Raw genomic sequence first — 21,635 nt, forward strand, 5'->3', positions numbered from 1 at the left:
TCCGCCCTCAGCACCCTCCCACCATTTTCCTCTTCCGGAGCCGGCGCGCTGTGGGCCGGGCCGGCCTCGGCGGCGGGGGGCAAGGTGGGCTCGGCGGGGCGGGTGGGGGCTTCGCCTGGGCCGCTCCGCTCTGGTTGCGGTTCCTTGCGCGGCGCGGGGGGCCTGGGGACAGGGCGGGCGGCGGGGGCAGGACCGCGGGGTCGGGGTGGCGGGGCCCAGGCGGGCCCGGCCGGCCTGCGGCTGAGGAGAGCGCTCCGCGCGGGGAGCGGGGCCCTGCGGCGGCGGGAAGGCGGCCGGGTTTGTCTCCGCTCTGTGTCCTGCCGACCCCTCGCTGGCCGTTGGCGGCCCTTACAGACCGTTGGCAGGCGGTAGTTGGATGAGGCCGAGTCTCGGTGCCCTCTTGCTCTCAGCTGTGTGTCTACAGGGAGAGAAGAGTTTTTTCGGTGTTCTTTAAGGAACCGGTGTTACTTTTGTGTGTGATGGCTTCCCCCACCACAATAAATTTCTAGGTGACAGGAAAAGGAGAGTTCGGCCTTTCCAGTGTTTTTGAACTTATTCAAATCTAAAGGAAAACTGAGTCTGACCAAAGTTTGTAGCAGAAGGAGCTTTAAAATAATTTGGGAGTTTAAAATAATTTCATTTTTTGGGGTATTTTTTTTTCAGCTGCGATTCTGTGCACTCTGAACCAGTGACATTAAGGTGGTAGAACCAGAGCAGTTATCTGGCGTTGGGGAAGATTTGGAACTCTGTTTAAGAGAGAGGTGATAAACAAGACCTTTTGTTTGAATGCTATGATACCTTAAAAAGAAATGTGCTTTAAGTCAAGGTATGGTGGTACAGTGGCCTTTGCTTTAATTTGTTTAAGATAACAAGAGTTTAGCTCAGCCTGTTTAAATAAAATTAGGTAAATGTCAGCAAAGTACAAAACAGTTTTCAGTTACAAACCTGAGCTATGTGAGATCATGACTAGAGAACTGAAGCAAAATTGATTCAGCATCTAATGGATTAGAATTAATAATGACAAAAATTTGCACTGTTGCCAGACAAAATAATGGAAATGGACTCTTCCCCCCCCCCCCCCCCCCCCCCATTGCTTCTGAGAGCCTTTAGAGGGTTGGAGGGTACTGAGAAGTCACAGGCTGACTGGAAGGAACAAGTGGCTTTACCATCATGGCCCCTACCTGCTAGAAATGCAGGATTCTCACTTACTTTGGCCTATGGTTGCTCTGGAGAGGGAATGAATGCTGCCACCACCAATTCCAGTGACTTCCACAAAGCCCTGAATGTGTAAGGAGAGACTTAGGGTCTTCCTGATTCTTCCTCCTTCATGTCAGTCCTTTGCCCCTTTGTTTCTTTTCCTTTCTCCCTCCAGTTCACCAGAAGTGTTCTGCTGTCTCTCAGCAACCTACATCTTTTTCCTCGCTGGCAGCAGAATGCAGCTGAAAGGAGTGCTCTGAGCAGTCTGGGTTGGCCATGTTGCATGGTAGCAGGTGGGAGAATATTCTGTGCCTATACTACTTCAGCATCAGCATCCTCAAAGCCTCAGTAAAAGGGAGGCTTTGTTTTCTTTATCTGGTGATCTTTCCAATTATGTGTGTGTCTCTCCTTTCTTTGTCTCCTTCCTCTCAGGGAAAACAGGATTTGACTCCTGCGACTGCTTAACTATTTTTTTTTCTCTATCCATTCCAGCCAAGACACCATGAATAATTTTTTTATTTTATTTTAAATGTTTTTTTCCAGTTCTGGAAGTTTAACACTGTAATTAAAGAATGAATTTTAACTTTAATGAAGCACAGTGGTTTTCATTTATAAACATTAATACAGTGCATTGAATACATGCATAGTTTTGAGCAAGACTTAAGGCTGCTTGAAGCAGTGACTATTGCTGGAAAGGTAAGAGGGCCAAGCTGGCAGCTGAGGGATTTTTTGAGAACTGTTTATTTCAATGAAATTGGAGTTACAGTGCAGTCTACATAAAAGTTTTTCTGTAACCTGTAAGATTCTCGTTCCACAAAAATACACCTACCTAACTTAAAATACTTTGAAGTATCTTTGAATTTGGTCCTTTACTAAATTGGAGTCTCAATTGTGAACATAAATTGGTACTATCTCATTTAAAATTTATGTGATTTGTTGGACTGGGAAAGTTCCAATGAGGTGTTAGTAAAGCCATTCTGCCTGAAGTGTAGAATCGTGTTTTAGAAAGGACTTGTTATGGGACTTTAGATGAAAATTGCAGTTGTTAAAATGAGTGTTTTCTTTGGTGTGGGGTATCTGAAGGCTTTACATCAAAGTGTCTAGTGAGTACTAGTAGAGGTGCTTGTATCCTTGGCCAGTCGTATCAGTCATTTGTTGAAATTAACGTTGCCCTACTTCAGAGAGCATGGACCAGTTGGGGCTCTGGGTTAAAGACAGTAGAGTGCTTTTGTGGATTAGAGGCTTAAAGGAGTCAAAGGGACATAAGTGACCTGTACTAGAGGTCCAAGGAGCACAAAGCGCAAGTCAGTGACAGTCAGTGGGCATCGTTCACTGCTTCTGCTGAAGGAAACTGCAGAAACTAATTTCAGCTCTTTGTGAGTAGTTCCTGCAAATGCATTAAGGACATCCTACAAAAATTGTGTGATGCTGGACTTTTATTTTCCTCGTTAAAGGTGAGCCATGTCTTTCCATTCCGGGCGAGGATGTCCCCGTGGTCAGGGGGGACCAGGAGCAAGAACTTCAACACAGACCTACCGCCCTCAGAACCTACGGCAGCTTCACCCACAGCAGCCCTCCGTACAATACCAGTATGACCAGCAAACTGCCCCTCCAACAACCTATTCAACCCCTCCAACCACTGGTTACATGCCTCCCAGGCCAGACTTTGTGCCCTATCCTCCTCCAGTGCCTCCTTCCACACAAAATCCCATCAGCCAGTGTCCCATGAGGCCACCCTTTCCAAACCACCAGATGAGGCAGAGTTTCCCGGTGCCTCCGTGCTTCCCTCCTGCTCCTCCGCCAGTGCCAAATCCTAGCAATGCTCCCGTGCCAGGAACTCCAGCTGGGCAAAGCACCTTTCCTTACATGATGCCTCCTCCCACAGTACCACATCCTCCCCCACCGCCAGTCATACCCCAGCAAGTCAACTACCAGCCTGTGTACTCCACAGGGTATTCGCAGCAATCTTTCCCACCACCAAACTTCAATAGCTATCAGCACAACTCTGGCTCCTTTCAGAGCAACACTACCAACAGCAGTGGCAGCAGCAGCCATTTTCGGCACACAGGTCAATACCAGGGAGAGAAATCACAAAGTGATCGACGATCCCCGGACAGGAGCAAGCACTACGATGACCACAGACATCGTGAACACAGTCACATCCATGGTGACAGGCATCGGTCCACTAACCATGGGGATCGTCGGGATCGAGGCCGGAGTCCAGATAGGAGGAGGCAGGAAAGCAGTCGACACCGGACAGATTACGACAGAGGAAGGATATCGCCTCATCACAGAAGTTACGAGCGTAACAGGTAACCTGAGGTACCTTTTGCCTGCAGAGGGAGAGCTGTCGTCATTGTCCCATAGTATTTGGTTTCATCAGTGTTCTTCCCTCACCCTTGTTTTTCCCTCTAGCTTAGGGGGTTGAGTCTGATGGAAGGAGCTACTGCTTTGACGTATTTTAGGTACACTGCTTCTGCCTTGCCTTTGTGAGCTGGCACACTTATTGCCCTTGTCCATGGAGATAGGTAGAAGGAAAGAAATTAATTTGAAAACTTGAGTGGGCTGCTGAGTAGTGCTCTACTCTCATGGGTATTTACCATAGAAACTTATGCACATTGTGGCATGAAAGTGGAGTTGGCACAACTTTGTGCAAAAACTATGTGCAAAGTTGAGCCTTACAAAGGGTTACGTCCAAGCACTTCAAGATTTAGGTACCAGAGTTAGGGTTCCAGATATTACTTGATTTTAGATTTTTTTTTTTGAATAAGCCCCGTATTTGTAGAGAATCATTACCTGGGGGGCTTTCTTGTCCGATAGGCGCACATATCTAATCCCTGCAGTGAGGTGTTTTAGTGAAAAGCATGTTGTGCAGTGTTCTTCATCCTGCTCTGTCCTCATCCTTGTGGGAGACCAGTGCAGATGTGTGCAGGCTTCACAGGACCTTCTAGTGAGTGCTTAGACCTGCCTGTGTGATCCTGTTCAGGATGAAGACCTCAGCAAGCCAGCCTGTGATCTCGAAGAGAGGACTAAGTTGAAAATTATCATACACCAGTTAAAAGAAATAGGCAAGTTGTAGACTACATTGACATCTGATGATTCAGCTGGATGAGTGTGGACTGCTTATTTTGGGATGTATCATGAAGTTTGTGTCCTTATGCTTTATAGACACACACAGCTTGCAGATTATGAGCTGACCTGATGCAGTTTGCTGTGTGGTGTTTTAGAGCAAATCATCATCAGTTAAATCTTTCAGATGTCTTAGATTTGCTCTCTTGGTGGCTCTTTTCGTGTCTAATGGTCTAGGTCAGAATATTCAAAGAAATACTGGAAAGTTAAGTATCTAAATATCAGGGCACCTGGATCACATGCTCTAATTCTAGAAGCTGAGCTTTCTCATGTCACATGTGAAACATGAATTTACACATAGTGCCTGTGGAAATGAAGCCACTTTGGTTTAGAGAGATTTAATTACAGAACCTTAGACAGTTATATTCCGAAAAACCCAAATCTCACATTCAGTAAATTTTCTTTGATTTCCAAAAGAGGATTTTCCTAAAACTGAATGCAACTGGCATTAAGGCACTGGCCTTTTCTGTATGATGAGCCTGTGGAATTTTCTGCCCTTTGTAGGTGACTCAACTATTTGCCACATAATTTCACAATTTATTGTTTTGATTTTAAAGTTCAGTTTTAAGTTTTGAAAATGAGTGTTTTCAGTAGCTTGTTTCTCAAATGTTTGTGGATTACTGCTTGAGGCCAACAGCTTCCAGGTCTACTTGACAATGTATCTGCTTACTTTAATAAGAACTGTTTGCCAGCCTTGGTGTGTTTTTTGCACAACATCCATCTCAAGCAAATCACATGGCATAAAATACGCTCTTTCTGAAGACAGAAATCCATGCTTGAACAAAGCATAGGCAGAGAAGGATGAATGAGTGTGGGGAAGAACAATAAATAATTTCTATAAACTTTGTGCTTTGTAAATGTACATTCTATTTCATGTTATGCATGTGGAAACATACATACATATGTTCATAAATAATCTTGACTCATTCTGTTAGCCCACCAAACCACCTGAGGCACATATTTATAATTCTGTGTGTATCAGCAGACTTATTTACTAGGAGGTTTGGCAGACACACAAATGATTGTGGACTAATGAGTTGTCAGCAGAGTATGAAACCTGCCTGTGTGATCTTTGCTGCCTCGTGTACACAGTGATTTCATAGAATCGTTTAGGTTGGACAGGCCCCTAAAGATCATCACGTCCAACCGTTAGCCGAACACTAGTAAGTCCACCAGTAAAGCATGTCCCTAAGCACCAGATCTACACATCTTTTAAATACCTCCAGGGATGGTGACTCAACCACTTCCCTGGACAGCCTTTTCCAGTGGTTAATAACCCTGTGGGTGAAGAAATTTTTCATAATATCCAATCTAAACCTCCCCTGGTGCAATTTAAGGCCGTTTCCTCTTGTCCTATTGCTTGCTACTTGGGCCAAGAGACTGATGCCTACCTCAATACAAACCTCCATTCAGGTAGTTGTAAAGAGCAATAAGGTCTCCCCTGCATCTCCTTTTCTCTAGGCTAAACAACACAAATTCCATCAGCCACTCCTCACAAGACTTGTGCTCTAGACCCTTCGCCATATTTGTTGCTCTTTGGACATGCTCCAGCACCTCAATGTCTTTCTTGTAGTGAGGGGCCCAAAACTGAACACAGTAATCGAGGTGAGGCCTCATCAGTGGCTGAGTACAGGGGGACGATCACGTCCCTAGTCCTGTTGGCCACACTATTTCTGATACAAGCCAGGATGGTATTGGCCTTCTTGGCCACCTGGCACACTGTTGGCTGTTAACTACAACCCACAGGTCCTTTTCTGCTGGGCAGTTTTCCCCAAGCTTTCAGTTAATTTAAAGCTCTTTTGCCCCAGAAATATGTTTCAGTGGTCAGGTTCTTTATGTGTATGTGCAAGCTGAGTCTTGTAGATGAGATTCACAGTTTCAGCATGATGCAGATTTTCTGTGTCTGTCAGGTTTTTGTGTGTGCTTGAGGTGACTGTCAGAGGGCTTGCCTGCAACACTTGAATGGCTGCTGTGCTGACAAAGCTATTGTGCATGGAATAGGTTTTCTTCCCCTTCCCTGAGGCATTGAGAAGGGTTAAACATACAGTAATCTTACCCTTTGCCTTTCATAAGAGGAGAAGAGGAAGAATGGCAACAAGTCCTGTGGTGAATTTATGGATGGTATGAATTAACTGTCATATCAAGATAGATGGCTTTATGACAAAGACAAGATGGGTGATGGTCTTTTACAAATTTCTTGAAGGTCAGCATTAAGAATGTCTGGATTTTTAGCAATCAGCATGTGTGTGTCATTTTGCATAACATGGTGTCAGCCTGCTTCGGTGCTCCTTTCAGGTTTGGAATGTATGAAATGCCAGATTTCTCATTTAACTTATGTTTTGAACTCTCCAAGGGAGCGGGAGAGGGAGAGACATAGGCACCGTGACAGCAGAAGATCACCATCACCAGACAGATCCTACAAAAAAGATTACAAGAGAGCAGGAAGGTAAGGAAAGTTACATTCGGTCTCTTGTGTATTTGAGACTCTGTGCATCCACACGTTGAGTTTTTGTGTATGCATATGTGCCTGGTTTGAAACACAGAAAAGATGAGTGTCAAATTTATAACCACTGCTTATACATGCAAATGTCAGTTATTTCAAGGCCTTGTAGAGTTAGAAACAGGATTAATCTTTGGACATAGGGCTTCATTGCTGTGTCCTAAAGACTTCCTATTACATCTGCTTCCAGTCTGTAAAATACTAAGATTGTTTAAAGTCATTCTATGTTTAGATCATCTTTTAGGAGCTTTTTTTATATTGATGCTTCTTTCCTCCTGAATCCTGGATAGCTGAAACCAGTGCAACATTATTGGTTTTGTAGACAGAGGAGATAAAAAAAAAAGTCGTTTTCCTATATTTAGCTTTTGAAAGCATTACTCTTGTGATACATAAGTAATATCACAGATTGGTTTGTTCAAAGGAATGCAAGAGAGTAGCACAAGCAGTGTGGCTTCTGTATAATCCTTCTAATAAAACCCTGTTTCTTTTCTCATGCAAATAGTTTGTGGGCTATGTATTAAAACCTCTTTATGTTGTAACTTTTGGTTGTGAGTGCTGTGACTTTTAGTTTTTAGTGATGAGTTTCCAACTTTGGAACAAAATTAAAAGAAGGTTACCTAGAATGCAAGTAGGAATTTTAATCTAAAATAGCATGTGTTTTTTTAAATTCTAGAATAAGGTTTAAAATACAAAAGCACTTTCAGTTTTAAGTCATTTTTTATAGTAGGTCAGAACTAAAAGTACTCTATGGTGCAAGTTAAAAGCAGGAAGAGGCAATTGGGTTTTACTGTTATTTATGATAGAATGATATACTGATCTGAAGCAAACTATTTGTTTTTCATTATAAAACTGTCACTGTTAAAATAATAAAGAGAATTGCTTTTGTTTGCTTTCTTCCACTAAGCCGGTCTCCAAGCAGAGAGAGAAAGAGACCGCGATGGGAGGAGGACAGAGAAAGGTGGTCTGAGAACCAGAGCTCCAGCAAAGAGAAAAATTATACTGCTATGAAAGACAAAGAATCAGAGGAGAATGCATCTGAAAAAAATGAAGAGGAAGATGAGGAATTACTTAAGCCAGTCTGGGTTCGCTGTACCCATTCTGAAAGCTATTATTCCAATGACCCTATGGATCAAGTGGTATGTTTGTGAGAGAACTCTAAAATCACTGTACACAGTCTGTTATTGATTATTTGATTAATATGAACCCTTCATCAGGATCATGTCTTCTGTCATTTAATCCTTCTCTCCTGCCAACCATCTCAGTCTTTTAACCCTGTTAAGGGCTTTATTTGTTGATACTCTATTTTCATCAGTTTCTTCTGTCTGTTTGCATTCAGATTAGTGGTACATGGAAGAGGGGTACTTTTTTGTCTCCAGGAGGGAAGGGTGGGTTTTTTTTCCATTATACCTATATTTGAGCAAAGAAGCCTCAAGCGCCATATATTCCCACAGCCTTGGAGAAATTTTGTACAGAAGCAGGAAGTCAGGATTCTTTGTGCTTGACAATAACATTTGCTGGTGGAGTAGTGATGGGGGGGGGAGATTTCTGTTTTTTTGTGTTTTTCTTCTGTTCATGGTTGGTTGTGGGTTTTTTTTGAGAATGACATGGAGAGTGAATTTATGGTGATTTAAAGCAGGCAACAAAATGAGCTGGATTTTGTGTTTCCTGTGTGTGATAAAATTATTTTTAATTGCAGAATACTTTAACAGGTCTCCTGTTTCTTCTAAACCTGTTAAAAATCAATGCTGAGTTGTACTAAATACTCTTAGCCATAGTTCTGCTTCGTTAGGCCAAAGGTTTGATGATAATGCACCAGCAGATGAAGTCATCTTTCTGCTAATTCACCTGGTGGAGCAATGTAATGGTATGCTAAAGCCCTAACAAGTATTTCCATGTTTCATTGAACTCCACAGATCTGTCTTTTCCCGCTCTTGCTTTTCTTCATGAAACACTGGTACATGTTGTGTTCGTGCACTATTTCGACGCTGTCTTTTTTTATTGTTGTTGTTCTGTTTTTTTAATTAACAGGGTGACTCTACTGTAGTAGGAACAAGCAAGCTCCGAGATCTGTATGAAAAGTTTGACGAGGAGTTAGGAAAGCGACAGGCGAAGGCCAAAGCAGCCAGGCCACCATGGGAGCCACCAAAGACCAAGCTGGATGAAGATTTAGGTAGATAGAAATGATGACAAAGCTCTGAAATTAATCTGTAGTTAACCTGGTTTTGGCAGTTGTGTGCATTTAATAATGTTGGTAGGTTAATATGTGTTTTTTAAATCCTTCCTTTGTATTACATATCCATGGGAGTTCTGCTTTTGCTTTTGACTGAAGTAAAGCTAGATTCTTTACCCAGAAAGCCTAAGGGAAAATGGAGAGTATCCAGCACTGCCTTATGGTAAAGTCTCTTCCATGGCATGAAAGCACCCTGAGCATGATCAGATAGGCCAAAGCATGGCACACAAGAGGCTTTGAGGAGCTTCTGGTCTTATATTTCTAAAAAGGAAGTAAGAGTAGTGGTGATAAACTCTCATGGATGCTTGTTATGGCACTGAGTTCATCTTTCTTCTGGATAATCAAAATATGCAGCTCTCCTTACTAAAATCTTATGCAGAAGTATCTTTTCAAAACATAGTTTGTCTGCACTGTTGTGCATTGCCCATATGGATCTTGCAGTGAAATAAGTCTGCTAGCTGTATCAGTTATTGGGGAAACACTGACTGAATTAGCAGGGCATACTTTTTGATAACAATTTGTCTACTCAGAAGTCAGTGAAAGCTATTTTTCTTACTTTGTTTTGTGAGAACTGTTAGCTGCTCCTTTTATACTTCCAGCATTTCAGTGTTTCATAGTGTGTTTTTCAGTTGCATTGGTTCAAGAAGTTCTTAGGCATATCCCATTAATTTAGATACTCTGTTGGGCTTGCTTTGTAACTTATGCTTCATATTTGCCCATTGAGGTGCTTCAGACTCTCATATCTGAGCCTAGCAACTCATTAAAAATCACATATCAAATATTCTGAAGTTGAAGTACAGGTATATAATGACATGGTCAGTTACATGCTGGCAGTATATAAGATACAATAAAAGTGAGAGAAAAAAGTAAACAGAATAAATGAAATGTGAATTCACTTTAGTAAAGGAAAAACCTTTTTTACTTTTTTTGAACAGTGGATTTGCACGTATTTAAATTCACTCAGGAATCACTAGCAAAGTTATAGGGTTTTTGAGGAGGTATATTTTCACGTGGATGAAGCAAGGACAAAATTGCTTCATTCAACATACCTGCGTAAAGCTTCACTTCCTCAGATCTCTGCAGAAAGAGTTCCTTTGCTGCTCCATGCTAAAATATGATAGTTGCCAAGAGCAACTTATCTGTGTTTCTTTTTTCACTCTTTCTGGAGGACCTGAAGGCTCTGTTTCTGTGCGGGTCCCCTGGGCTGACTTGGTGTTTGTGCCAGCTTCTCCTACAGCCATGCTTCTATAGTGTCAATAGTTTGTCTTATTTTGTGCTTAAGTAAACGCTTTCACTATTCTGCCTTGTGTTAGCAGTAATTGTGTGTTGTAGTGAGATAGCAATGCACTCCCAAGAGCACTTTTTAGATCATGAAAGGCTGATTTCAATAACTTCCAGAACTCACAGATTCCACACTCATTTTGCACCTAAAAGTAGACTTATACAACTGATTAATGTTTATCAGAGAACTTTTAAATCTCAAGTGTTTCTGAATATTTGTAGGAATATGCATGTACGCACAGTTAGACAAAACGTGATTTCAACTGAGCATATATGAACTATGTAAACTGTATGTCCCAAGGACATATTTTAGTAACACCTTATGCTGAATTATGGACTATATAAAAATACATCTTGATTCTTTTTTTTTTTAAAAAAGGAAAATTTATCTTACTAGTAATATTCTCTCATTTTCTCTCGCTCCTCCTTCTTCTTTTAACTAAGGAGAGTCTTGTATTTAATAAATACACATATTTTAAATCATAGTTCCACAGTATTTCAAAGCACTGGCAGTGTAGTAATATGTTTTCTCTTAAGTCAAAACTTAGAAATGGAAGAAATATTGCATCCCTCCTTCCAGGAATAATAAACCTTACTTGCATCATGGTATGTGTCTTGGCTATGAAGGCATTTGTTTAAATTGGAGCTGAGGAGATATGTGGAAATGAGTGACATTACATGGATAAGAAAGGGAGTGGCTTTTAAGTACCACAGGAGGTTAAAGATAACGTGAGACCAGGCTTTGGGTTTTTTGTGGGGGGTCTTTCGGATTTTTTTTGTAATTAAGTCCAGACACTTTTTAATGTTACTTCGACAACACCACAAAGGAGACATTTTAGCAAGTCTAAGACCACCTTCTATTCTTTTTTTTTCTTTAGCATTGTTCTCCCATCTGATACATCAGAAAAATTATTTCAATTAATACAAAGAAAAATGTCTAAAAAAAAATAAAGGAAGAAAACTCATAGAACAGGGCTTCCAAAAAACATATAACTGGATTCACTCAGCTAGTAGTTCCAGGTTTTCTTCTTGTCTGTGGTTTCTAATATGTGATAATGGATCTATTAAAAATAATTGACTTTGAAAAATGCATATAACAGTACATGTTCTATAATAATTCTATATGTATGTGCTGTTTTGCAACTCTTGAATAGACAATATCCTGCTACAGACAGGAGCATTTTTAGGTAAAATGAAACAAGACATAAGCACTTTGCTCAGAGCAAGCAGAATAAACTTTTAAACAACCAGAGGTTCTGTTTAGCTCATGCTACTGACCTTATATGTATTCTTTTTTATCTTTTTTATTATTTTTTTTTTAAACCTTACGGTAATACTTGTGTTGGTTATAACTCTATAATCTTTATTGTCAACTAACTGAAATTGTTCTACAGCTGATCAGTGCTGCTGCTGGACAGCCAAACAGCAATCTCTCATGCGTGCAGACAGATGCAGTTGTGTCACGGTTTAACCCCAGCCAGCAGCTAAGCAGCATGCAGCTGCTCACTCACTCCCCCTCAACCTCACTGTGGTGGCATGGGGAGGAGAATCAAAAACAAGTAAAACTTGTGGGTTGAGATAATAAGAGTTTAATAATTGAAATAAAAATAAAATATTATAATAGTAATAATAATAATGGTAAAGAAAGGGAAGATAACAAAAAGAGAGTGAAATAAACCCCAAGAAAGACAAGTGATACACAATGCAATTGCTAACCACCCACTGACCAATACTCAGCCCAGTCCCCGAGCAGCGATCCACCCCTCCTGGCCAGCTCCCCCTAGTCTTTTTACTGGGCATGACATCGTATAGTATGGAATAGTCCTTTGGCCAGTTTGCATCAGCTGTGCTGGCTGTGTCCCCTCCCAACTTCTTGTGCCCCTCCAGCCTTCTTGCTGGCAGGGCATGAGAAGCTGAAAAATCCTTGACTTAGTATAAGCACTACTTAGCAACAGCTAAGAACGTCAGTTTGTTATCAACATTATTCTCATAGTAAATCCAAAACACAACACTATACCATATACTAGGAAGAAAATTAATTCTAACCCAGCCAAAACCAGGATAAGTTGCTATAGGCATTTAATATCCATAGCATTTGCTGTGATTTTTAGTTAAAAATGCAGTTGCTCTTTTTGTTAGTGTGAATGTCATGCACAGCTTTTGAGTATGCACTGTTAGCTATGTCATGTTAGAAAATGCATTGCTGTTGGAGAAGAGAGTGTGTGGAAGTGTTTTTCATCTGACTTTATTTTTCCTGTGTGCATCAGAGAGTTCCAGTGACTCAGACTGTGACTCTGAAGAAGACAGCAGCTGCTCTAGCAGTTCAGATTCGGATGTGTTTGACGTCATTGCAGAAATTAAGCGTAAAAAAGCACACCCTGATCGTCTCCATGAAGAGCTGTGGTACAATGATCCAGGACAGGTATGGTGAGAGGAAAAAGTACTGTGTCTGAAAGTCATTCTCCCCTGTAGACCTGCATTGTTGTCAGACATGCTGAGTGACATCTATTTCAATATGCATTTTTTACCCCTCTTTTCCCTTTTCTCTCTTATCTTCTTCAAAGCACTTCGCTTTTGATTTCAAGAGTGTGGTTCCAGCTCATGAATCCTGGGGATTATTCAGCTGGAGTCATGTCTGACAGTGTTAATAAAACCTGAATTGCTAACAGTGTACTAATGCTGTCCTCTTAGCCCTGAGATAAAGGTACACAGATGAATTCTGGGATGGAGAAAAGACTTTACCTCCTTTACAAATTTTTCACCTAAAAGCTGTTAGCTCATTATGATAAATAATGTTTTAAATATGCAGCTAATGCTCCTAATTTCTTGTCTAATGGTTCTTTTGTAATTGCATGGAGATTATAGTTCTCATTAAATGTAATTGCTCAGCTCATGAAGTGTTGTTTTGCATGTATACATTGCACAGAAGACTAGTTTTTGTTTGCAAATTTGCCATCTTCATCTTTCTTACTTAAATATTTTACAGTCTATTCTAACTCATTGTCAAATGGCACATCAGTAAATTTATTTTTCTGGCACTTTGTGTGATGCATAAGTTTAGTGTGCAACAAATCACAATGCGAAGAGATACTGCAATTCTTATTGCCACTGTGGTAATTCAAAGGTCTGTTGAATATTCTATTACAGACTCATATTTATGCTTCTAGTTAAGAAAAAATAATATTTTGACTGAGCATAGCTAGCTGTTTTTATTTGCATGGAAAACAAAATTAGCGAACTGTTTAGATATTTAACTGAAAAAATTGTGTAGCTCTTGGGCACACTTCAAAGTAATGTTCTAGGCCAGAATATTAGCTAAATAAAAAGAATTGAAATAACTGTACAATGAATAGGTTCAGGAATGTGTGGTTTATGAGTTTCCTGCTGGAAAACTTTCTTTCCCAAAAACTTTATTGAGACTGATGCTTCATCCAGTTGAGGCTGGGCCCCACCCCATTACAAACTGGATCCCCTGGCCCTTTATCAGTACAGATTGGGTCCTGTCCCAGTACAAACTGGAATCCCTGGCTCCATTCCCAGTACACTTTTTGCCCAGTCTGAGTAAAAACTGGATCCCCTGGCCTCCTCCCAGTATAGACTGGGCTTTGTCCCAGTACAAATGGGATCCCCTGGCCTTGCCTCAGTACAGAATGGGGCCCCATCCCAGTACAAACTGGCAGCTGTAGCCCAAAGCACCTGAGTCTGAGGATGGTAGGGAGCATGCTGATGTTTGGTTTGGTGTTAGGTGGTCCTGCGAGGAGCAGGGAGTTGTACTCGATGATCCTTATGGGTCCCTTTCAACTTGAGATCTTCTATGATTCTAAGGGGCTAAAATCAGATCATGGCAAGCTTGTCAATTCTGTACTAGTTCTGAGTAGATTTTATTTGAAAACATTTTGTAGTTTTCCTAGGTATTTATCTGGTATGCCAAAATGGTTTTCTAACTCACTACATAAAACAGGAATGATTGCTGTGCACACTGGCATGTACAAGTACACTCTCTGACATGGAACTAAATTTTTAGGATGGATCTTCCCAACCCTTAATCTGAGCAGTGTGGTTTTTACTTTGGGTAATTTTGAGCAGTGCTGGCAGTTGCCAGAAAATAAATTGTTAAAGCTGATGCCACCACAGTGGCCTTTTCCTTACAAGTGTTACCTGCTTGTTTGTGTTGCCCTGTTGGTCAGAGAAACTTAGAAGCCATTGCCTAGGTAAAATTGTGATCTTTTCATATAATTTTATCATCACTTCATGATTGTTCTTCTGCATTTTTGTCCATGAGCAGTGTCATCAGGGACAAGATAGATATGTATCTGACTTGTTTCTGTAGTCCTGAGCTTTACAGGTACTTCACATCTCTCTCAGTTTTGGTCTGTACATTTAATGTAACAGAGGCAGTGTTAGTGCTGAACAGAGCTAAGAATTCAGGATGAGATTTTCAAAAATAAGTGATGATTATTTTAATAGCCTCAGTAGGCCCTTATTTTTGAGGGAGTGATGAGCAATTTGCTATTGACAGCTTATTTTAACTCTTCTGTTTTGTGATTGTATAAACCAGTGAGAAAGTATGCTTTTAGCTATAAGCATGATTCAATTTCACTGAGCCTGTACTTTCTTCAAGGGTCTCAGAGTGTGGAAAAATAATGTGTGAACAAAAAGCTGTCCTGTCACTCTGTTGTTAAGATTGCATGACTAGGTTTCCAAAGGAGTAGAGAAGTGCCCTACTTCTTATGGTGCTTTGCATGTATGCATTGTGCCAGTCTGAAGAAATTAAATTGAGATGAAGATTCAGAGAATTAACATCAAAACTAAAAAGTTGCGTGCCTCTTTCAACTGTCTAAAGAGTACATTAACAGCAGTTTGGTGGTTCTTGCTTCCTAAGGTATCTTCACATTATATCTGTTTTGTGATGATGCTATTTAGCCCCACCATGGATGCTGTTAACATTTTCAAACTGCTTATAATGGCATGGCAAGTTTTGCTGGTTTTGTATTGCGTTGCAAAGTTGTTGAGGTTTTTCTAAGTCTGAAAAAAAGTTTCTGTTCTTGGATTCAAACTTTGAAAAACTCCATTAAAGCCTGGGGTTGGGAACTTAATTTGTTTCTCTGGTTTGGTTCTGGGTATTTTTTTGTTGGATTTCTGCATTGGGCGTGATGTTAAGAGCAGAAAGCTTTAGGGAATTGCAGTAATTGATAGTCTGCATTGAACCTGGTCATAAAAGTGGAAAGACAGACACTAGCTTTATACTCTGTGCAGTGGCCCTTTTTGGTATAGCTACTTGAGGCACCCATACAGGACACTGAAGTGGATATTATTTCCCCCTTCCTTTTTTTTACTGATCTGTTCACAGGATGGATTTGAAGTGTTGCTATTAGTTCTTTAAAGTACCGAGTAAAATCTGCAAATGATCTGGTTTGCATATTTTGGGTGATAGCCTTGCCGCATGGCAGAGGGGTTAGTCAGGGGTGGGATTTCCATCAGTGAATTTAGTGGAACTGTTTGAACATGGAGATTCCAGTATGTAAATATTTGCATGTGCATATTTAGGGCCTGAATTTTGTTTTAGGCAGACAGCATGCTGTTTGTATGTGTAAGAAATGAAAAAAATGTATGATAGTAGAGTGGTACAATTCTGCTGAGAGCGTTTTTCCATCTTGTGCTTCTGGAACGGTGATGAAGTTCTAATGCTATTGTGCAGTTTTCTTACATTAGTCTATACTGTTTTCAGTTTTATTGGCTTAAGAACATCCACTTAATCTAAGCATGACAGGCTTTTAGAAGCATCAGCACACTGAGCATTAAAACCAACATACTTTTCTAAAACCATTTTTCAATAAAAGCGGAATCCTATTTTGTTTTTGACAGATGAATGACGGACCTTTGTGCAAGTGCAGTGCTAAAGCCCGACGAACGGGAATAAGACATGGCATTTATCCTGGTGAAGAGGTAAGTAATTCTAAGAATTGCAATCATGAATACAGACTTGCTGCTGTAAACTCATACTTGGGTTGATTTGAGGGTTTTTTTCTGTGAATTACAGGCTGAGTAAAAACTCCTGTGCGACTTTAAATCACTTAGTTGTGTAACCTCATATTTAAAATGCAATACCAGTAATGAAATTTACCTGAAAACTGTGGAAAACTTTAGCCTGCATTTGTTCAGTTCTGGGTTTGGTTTTTTTTTTAAAGTTTCTGAAACAGAATTACATTAATAGAAAAGAACTTGTGATCAAAGAGCTACTACCTTCAAGTGGATGAGTATGTTACGAGGGCCCTCTTTGTGAAAGGATTGCTTTAAAAGTAAAAGTAAATAAAAGAGTAATTCTGCTGCTGACAGGAACAGGAAGCTGGTCAGGAGGTGTTCTTGCCTTAATACTAGAGTGTGTCTGCACTGCAAACTGTCAAACGGTTTATTAAGTTTTTTATGAATATGTGATTAGAAAAAATGACTCCATTAGCTTCCTGAAACCCATTTTAGAATGGTAGTGCCTTTCTTTTGAAAAATGTTGAAATAGTGTTCGGTTATTTTCCTTAGAAATATTAATTTGGATAGAGCATGCTTTGTGATCAGTATTATTTCTGGAAATAAAAATAGTGCTTGTATGACCTCAAGCTTTTTCATTCTAAAAAACTTTGTTCTTGTGAAAGAATTGGAGAACATTAATATATAAGTTTTACAATTTACCTTTGTAATTTTTCTTGAAGAATTTTATTATATGCCTTTTTACATATATTTACTGAAACATTCTTGTATTTCTCTGTAGTTAAGGATTTATGAATGTTTCTGTGAATTATTCCAGTTCAGAAAAATGGCTGTGGTCTGAAGCTTACTATAAATCGTTCCAGTTCAGGATCAATTCCTTCCCACATTTTCTCTAGTGTTTTTCTTGCAGAGAAGGCGGGAGAAAATTTTGGAGGAGAAAACTGATATATAAAACTTGCTGCATGAAGGCAGCTGCTCCTGGAGCAAGGCCAGCTGGGAATATTAGGTTTCAGAAAATCTCCTAGGATATAGTAGTTTTTAGTGTCCTGTAGATAAAATGGCCTAGCTTTAAACTAGCTAGTTTGTAACTGTCTTGTTGCAGCAGTGAGAAGCTCAATTTGGGGCTGAACAGCCAGAGTAATTACCGTACTTACTGGATGAGTTTTGCAAAGTGCACAGACCTGTATAGTGGTGTTGTAATCAGGCCAACTTTTGTAATGCTGTTTAAAGTAGTACCCCACTTGCTGTGGTGATTTTTTTTTTTCTGTGCAGCCAGATGTATTCTGAACAAGCTAATGGCAGCCTTTGAACTTCAGCAAATTGGATGTAGGATGTATGAGAAACTGGTTTTGTCTGACTGTTGAGGAATTTTAGGTCTTTAAACTGGGCTGCTTCAGAACAAGGTGGAAGAAAACATGAATCCCAGGCCTTTGGTGTTACAATCAGAGTACACAGAGGGCTGGCTGCCTTTGGACCTCACAGGCAGGCATTACAATCTAGCAGACAGAGCAGGATTACCAGAGCTACCTCTGTGGTGATAGAATAATCCCTTCTCTTCAGGCCCCAGATTTGCCCAAGCAGATGAGCTGATACCTGTCTGTCTTGATAACATACTTTGAGATCTTCTCATGGTAGGTCCAGGTTGCTTTTTGTAAGCTTTTAAAATCAGTTTCTTGAAACAAGTTTATATAAAAGAGGAAATTAGTCTGGTATGTAAACAACTAACTGCTGTCCATAAGAAAGATGGAGAATCAAATGGAAAATGAAAAAAACTACAGCAGTGTTTTTCACCTTTTTTTCCTTTTGAATAGCTTTAAAGATATTTCTGAAAGTGAAAAAGTAGATAAGGCCACACTTTCCCTCTTCCCAGAATGCTTAATTTTGACTACCTGCCTTTATTTAATTTTTCCTAGTGCGTATTTCATGGCTATTAGGAATACTTTATTCTCTCTTTTAATCTAAATTTACCTTGACTCTACACATAATTGTACTCATCTCTTTCTTTAAGCCCATTAAACCATGTCGCCCCATGACCAACAATGCTGGAAGACTATACCACTATCGAATTACTGTGTCACCTCCCACAAACTTCTTAGTAAGTACTTTATAAATAATTCTAACTAGATCTCTAATTTTGTTTTTAGTCATGGAAGTAGTACTGCTTCTTGCTTACTCTGTGGTGGTTTTGTTTGCTTTTTTAAGACAGACAGACCTACTGTTATTGAGTATGATGACCACGAATATATCTTTGAAGGGTTCTCAATGTTTGCACATGCCCCACTAACAAACGTAAGTATGTTCATTACTACATACATGGGACTTGTTTGGAACTTGAGCTGTTTCTGCCCTGAAGTAGAACTTCTCTAAAACAATGATATATGTGTGTTACAAACAATTTGCCAGCATTGGGGACGGAGGAAAGACATTTATGCTAATGAATCTCAGGTTTTGTCTTGACTAATTGTGCTAAGCATTGTCTTCAAACTGTGACTGAGACTGTGATGTGCATCAAAGTAATGTTTTTACATGTTTCACAGTTTGGAAGCGAAACAAACCATGGAAGAACTTGTGAAAACTGTTTATTGAATTTAAATTAGGTGAGGAGGTTTGTTAAGTTGGAAAAGTTTAAAAAAACGGCAACAACAACAACAAAAGGTTTTCCCTTTACATGACATGTACTTTTTTCAGAGATCCACTCTAAAGGGATTTCTCTCTTCTAAAAACTCAATATAACTACCAAAACAGTGTTATAGCACCAACCACATGTTCCTTTGCTATGTATTTGCCTGTGTATGTGGAACTCTTAATTTGTGGAGATTTTGGTTGTGGTCACTTCTCTAAAGCATTCATCTTCTATTCGATATAAAGGAAAATACCCCAGGCTACTGAGTTTCTGAATCAGAATATCCTCTCCTGGTTGAACTAACATGTTAGAAAGCAATCAAACACTCCCTGTATTTTATTTTTTTTTTAAAAAAGCCTCTCTAATTTAAATGTGACAGGTTGTCCTCTCCTCAGGTTCTAAATGGGACATTTGACTTCCAAGGTTTTGTATTTTAGTATTCACCTTTAATATTGTATCAAATTTTAGGAAACGCTATTTTTTGTTTGGTTGTTTGGTATAGCTTGTTAGTTTAGCATGCAGATATTGACAGATTTTTATAGACAAAACAGTCAAATGTTTGACAGTGGACTGCAAGAAGATGCAAGCAGAATATCACACCTCTGCTAAGTCTGTTGATTTCAATGCCACCCTAGCACTGTTCAGATATTTATTTATGTGATTATCAATGCAAAATAACCTTGGTTTGCTTCATTTTCACAGACCATTGAATTGTTCTAAGATTCTTTTATGCTTGCAAGACCAGTGAACAGTAACCTTCTAAGAGCTGTAGATGTGTAGGGTATGATTAGGCATTTCTGTAGTCTTTTAGAAATTTAGCTTTTTTGCTTTTAAAAATCCCTTTTAAAAAAACCAACCAAACAAAAACCTTCAACAGTCCATGGACTTTGCAAACAAAGGAACCTTTTTTCAAAGGTGAAAAAAAGTAATTAGATGTTTGTCTTACTGGTTAGTTGAGTGAACTCTGAGAATATTTACTGGATGAAATTAGTATAAACCTATAAATTTATTCTGAAGTTCCTACATTGTGTTGCTATGACTTAAAGCCATATTTTAAGACAGTATAGCTAACAGAATTGATAGTGTGTTACAAACACCATGCCTTCGGGTCACTGTATCAGTCTGACATGTTGTATCACCAACTATAAATTCACTTCCAAATATACAAGTGAGAGAAGATACGGGTTTACTGAGCTTTGCTTTTTCTTCTAAATAAATTTTCATCTCCAGTAGATGGCATTATTTAATCTTCCTTTACCATCCACAAAGGTGGAGGTTAGAACTGTTACTTCTCTTGCACATGCTTGTGCTCCTGTCTTTGCATGATCCCCCAGAGCAGCTGTTTTAGTAAGTGCCCTTTTCAGCAGACAGCAATACCTTTGCATACAAAATTTTATTAAATATACATATGAAGCTGTATAGTTTTTCATGCTGAATTTCTATTTTCCTTCCAGATTCCTCTATGTAAAGTAATCAGATTTAACATTGACTATACAATTCATTTCATTGAGGAGATGATGCCAGAGGTAAGAAGGATAATTAGTTAAAAAGTCAGAGTGGATTATGAGTTGTTGGTATGCTTAATAGAGTAAACTCTTCAGAGTCCCATCTCATGAAGTCTCTAAGAGACAGGCTGTGTTCTGAACGAATGGCTCAAAAAAGGAACTTGCACTCACAGGTACTAGCATAAATCCATCTACCTAGGCTATCATATATTAAAATCAAATAGTGAGAAGTGCTTATATGCATAGCTTGTTTTCATTTTAATTTATATACAATATGCATCAGGTACTCTTATCTGTAAGATGACTTGGGCATTATCCTTCTTTTACGGATGACAAAAATAAGGCATATGGAGGTGCTGGTTTGCCAGGACCACATAAGTCAATGGCAGAGCTGAAACTTAATCATAAATTTGAAGCTCTGAAGATTGCTTATCGGTACTTAATATAAGCTGTTGCCAAAACAAATTTCCGGTGGATACAAACAAAGCACATTCAGTTCATAATCTTTTTTTTTATTACAAATTAATCCCTCGTGAAGCCAGTTTGTGAAGTAAATTGCTGCAGTGGAACAGTATGTGTAGGTACAGAAACACCCCTGCATATTAACTACAAAGATAGGATCAGTGTTTAATTTAGTCACATATATTTACATTTTTCTTTCTAGTTATCGCTTTTTGTTGCTCAACAGCATCTAAATATATGCACGAACCCTGAAATTCCTCAGCAAGATTAATGTGATCAAAGCAATTCATTTCTTGTTACTGAATCTGCTGTGTTGTCACCAAATCTTGTTCTAAACCAACAAATGGCCACCAAGCAAAATAGAGAATCTGACATTTTTTTTTTTCCTGGTCAACTGGCTGCAGCACTATTTGCAGACTGTCTTTATTAATGCATTCTTGTGAAAGAGATTGTGTTGTTGAGTTTGAAATTTATGGCTGCTATCATACACATAAAATTTATATCAACCTGGCTCAATTTTGTTCATTAAGGAAGGCTTTTTAGGTTCCTTAATTTCTGAATAAAAGCTCTTTACTTTGGAGGAGCTGCTTCCCCACTTGATGAGAAGAATCTCGTTTTTTTTTTTTTCCTTTTTTTTCTTCTCTTTTCCTGCTGGTTCTTGAGGTCAAAACCCTCAATTTACTTTGTACTGATACGGTGCTATGAAAGTGATCACAGATGGTGATT

General features: G+C 39.4%; 1 protein-coding gene across 6 annotated transcripts in view; it reads left to right on the top strand.

Annotated features, from left to right (window-relative positions):
- Nucleotides 1-19: 19 nt before the first annotated feature.
- DROSHA (drosha ribonuclease III) overlaps nucleotides 20-21,635 on the top strand; it is a 75,718-nt gene continuing 54,102 nt past the window's right edge. The window contains exons 1-12 of one of the 6 annotated variants that reach the window (XM_074873838.1): nucleotides 32-84; nucleotides 664-761; nucleotides 1,373-1,490; nucleotides 2,652-3,509; nucleotides 6,680-6,772; nucleotides 7,731-7,962; nucleotides 8,855-8,996; nucleotides 12,605-12,759; nucleotides 16,203-16,283; nucleotides 18,328-18,414; nucleotides 18,522-18,608; nucleotides 20,397-20,468. In XM_074873838.1, the coding sequence (XP_074729939.1) occupies nucleotides 2,659-3,509; nucleotides 6,680-6,772; nucleotides 7,731-7,962; nucleotides 8,855-8,996; nucleotides 12,605-12,759; nucleotides 16,203-16,283; nucleotides 18,328-18,414; nucleotides 18,522-18,608; nucleotides 20,397-20,468 (1,800 nt within the window). In that variant the 5' untranslated portion in view covers nucleotides 32-84; nucleotides 664-761; nucleotides 1,373-1,490; nucleotides 2,652-2,658. Of the gene's footprint in view, nucleotides 85-244; nucleotides 1,491-2,651; nucleotides 3,510-6,679; nucleotides 6,773-7,730; nucleotides 7,963-8,854; nucleotides 8,997-12,604; nucleotides 12,760-16,202; nucleotides 16,284-18,327; nucleotides 18,415-18,521; nucleotides 18,609-20,396; nucleotides 20,469-21,635 lie in introns of those variants that run through there. The other 5 variants (XM_074873846.1, XM_074873818.1, XM_074873829.1 and 2 more) reach the window with 5 other exon arrangements.

The sequence above is a fragment of the Strix uralensis genome, chromosome 1 (assembly GCF_047716275.1).
Source record: "Strix uralensis isolate ZFMK-TIS-50842 chromosome 1, bStrUra1, whole genome shotgun sequence".
In the NCBI taxonomy this organism is placed as follows: domain Eukaryota; kingdom Metazoa; phylum Chordata; class Aves; order Strigiformes; family Strigidae; genus Strix; species Strix uralensis.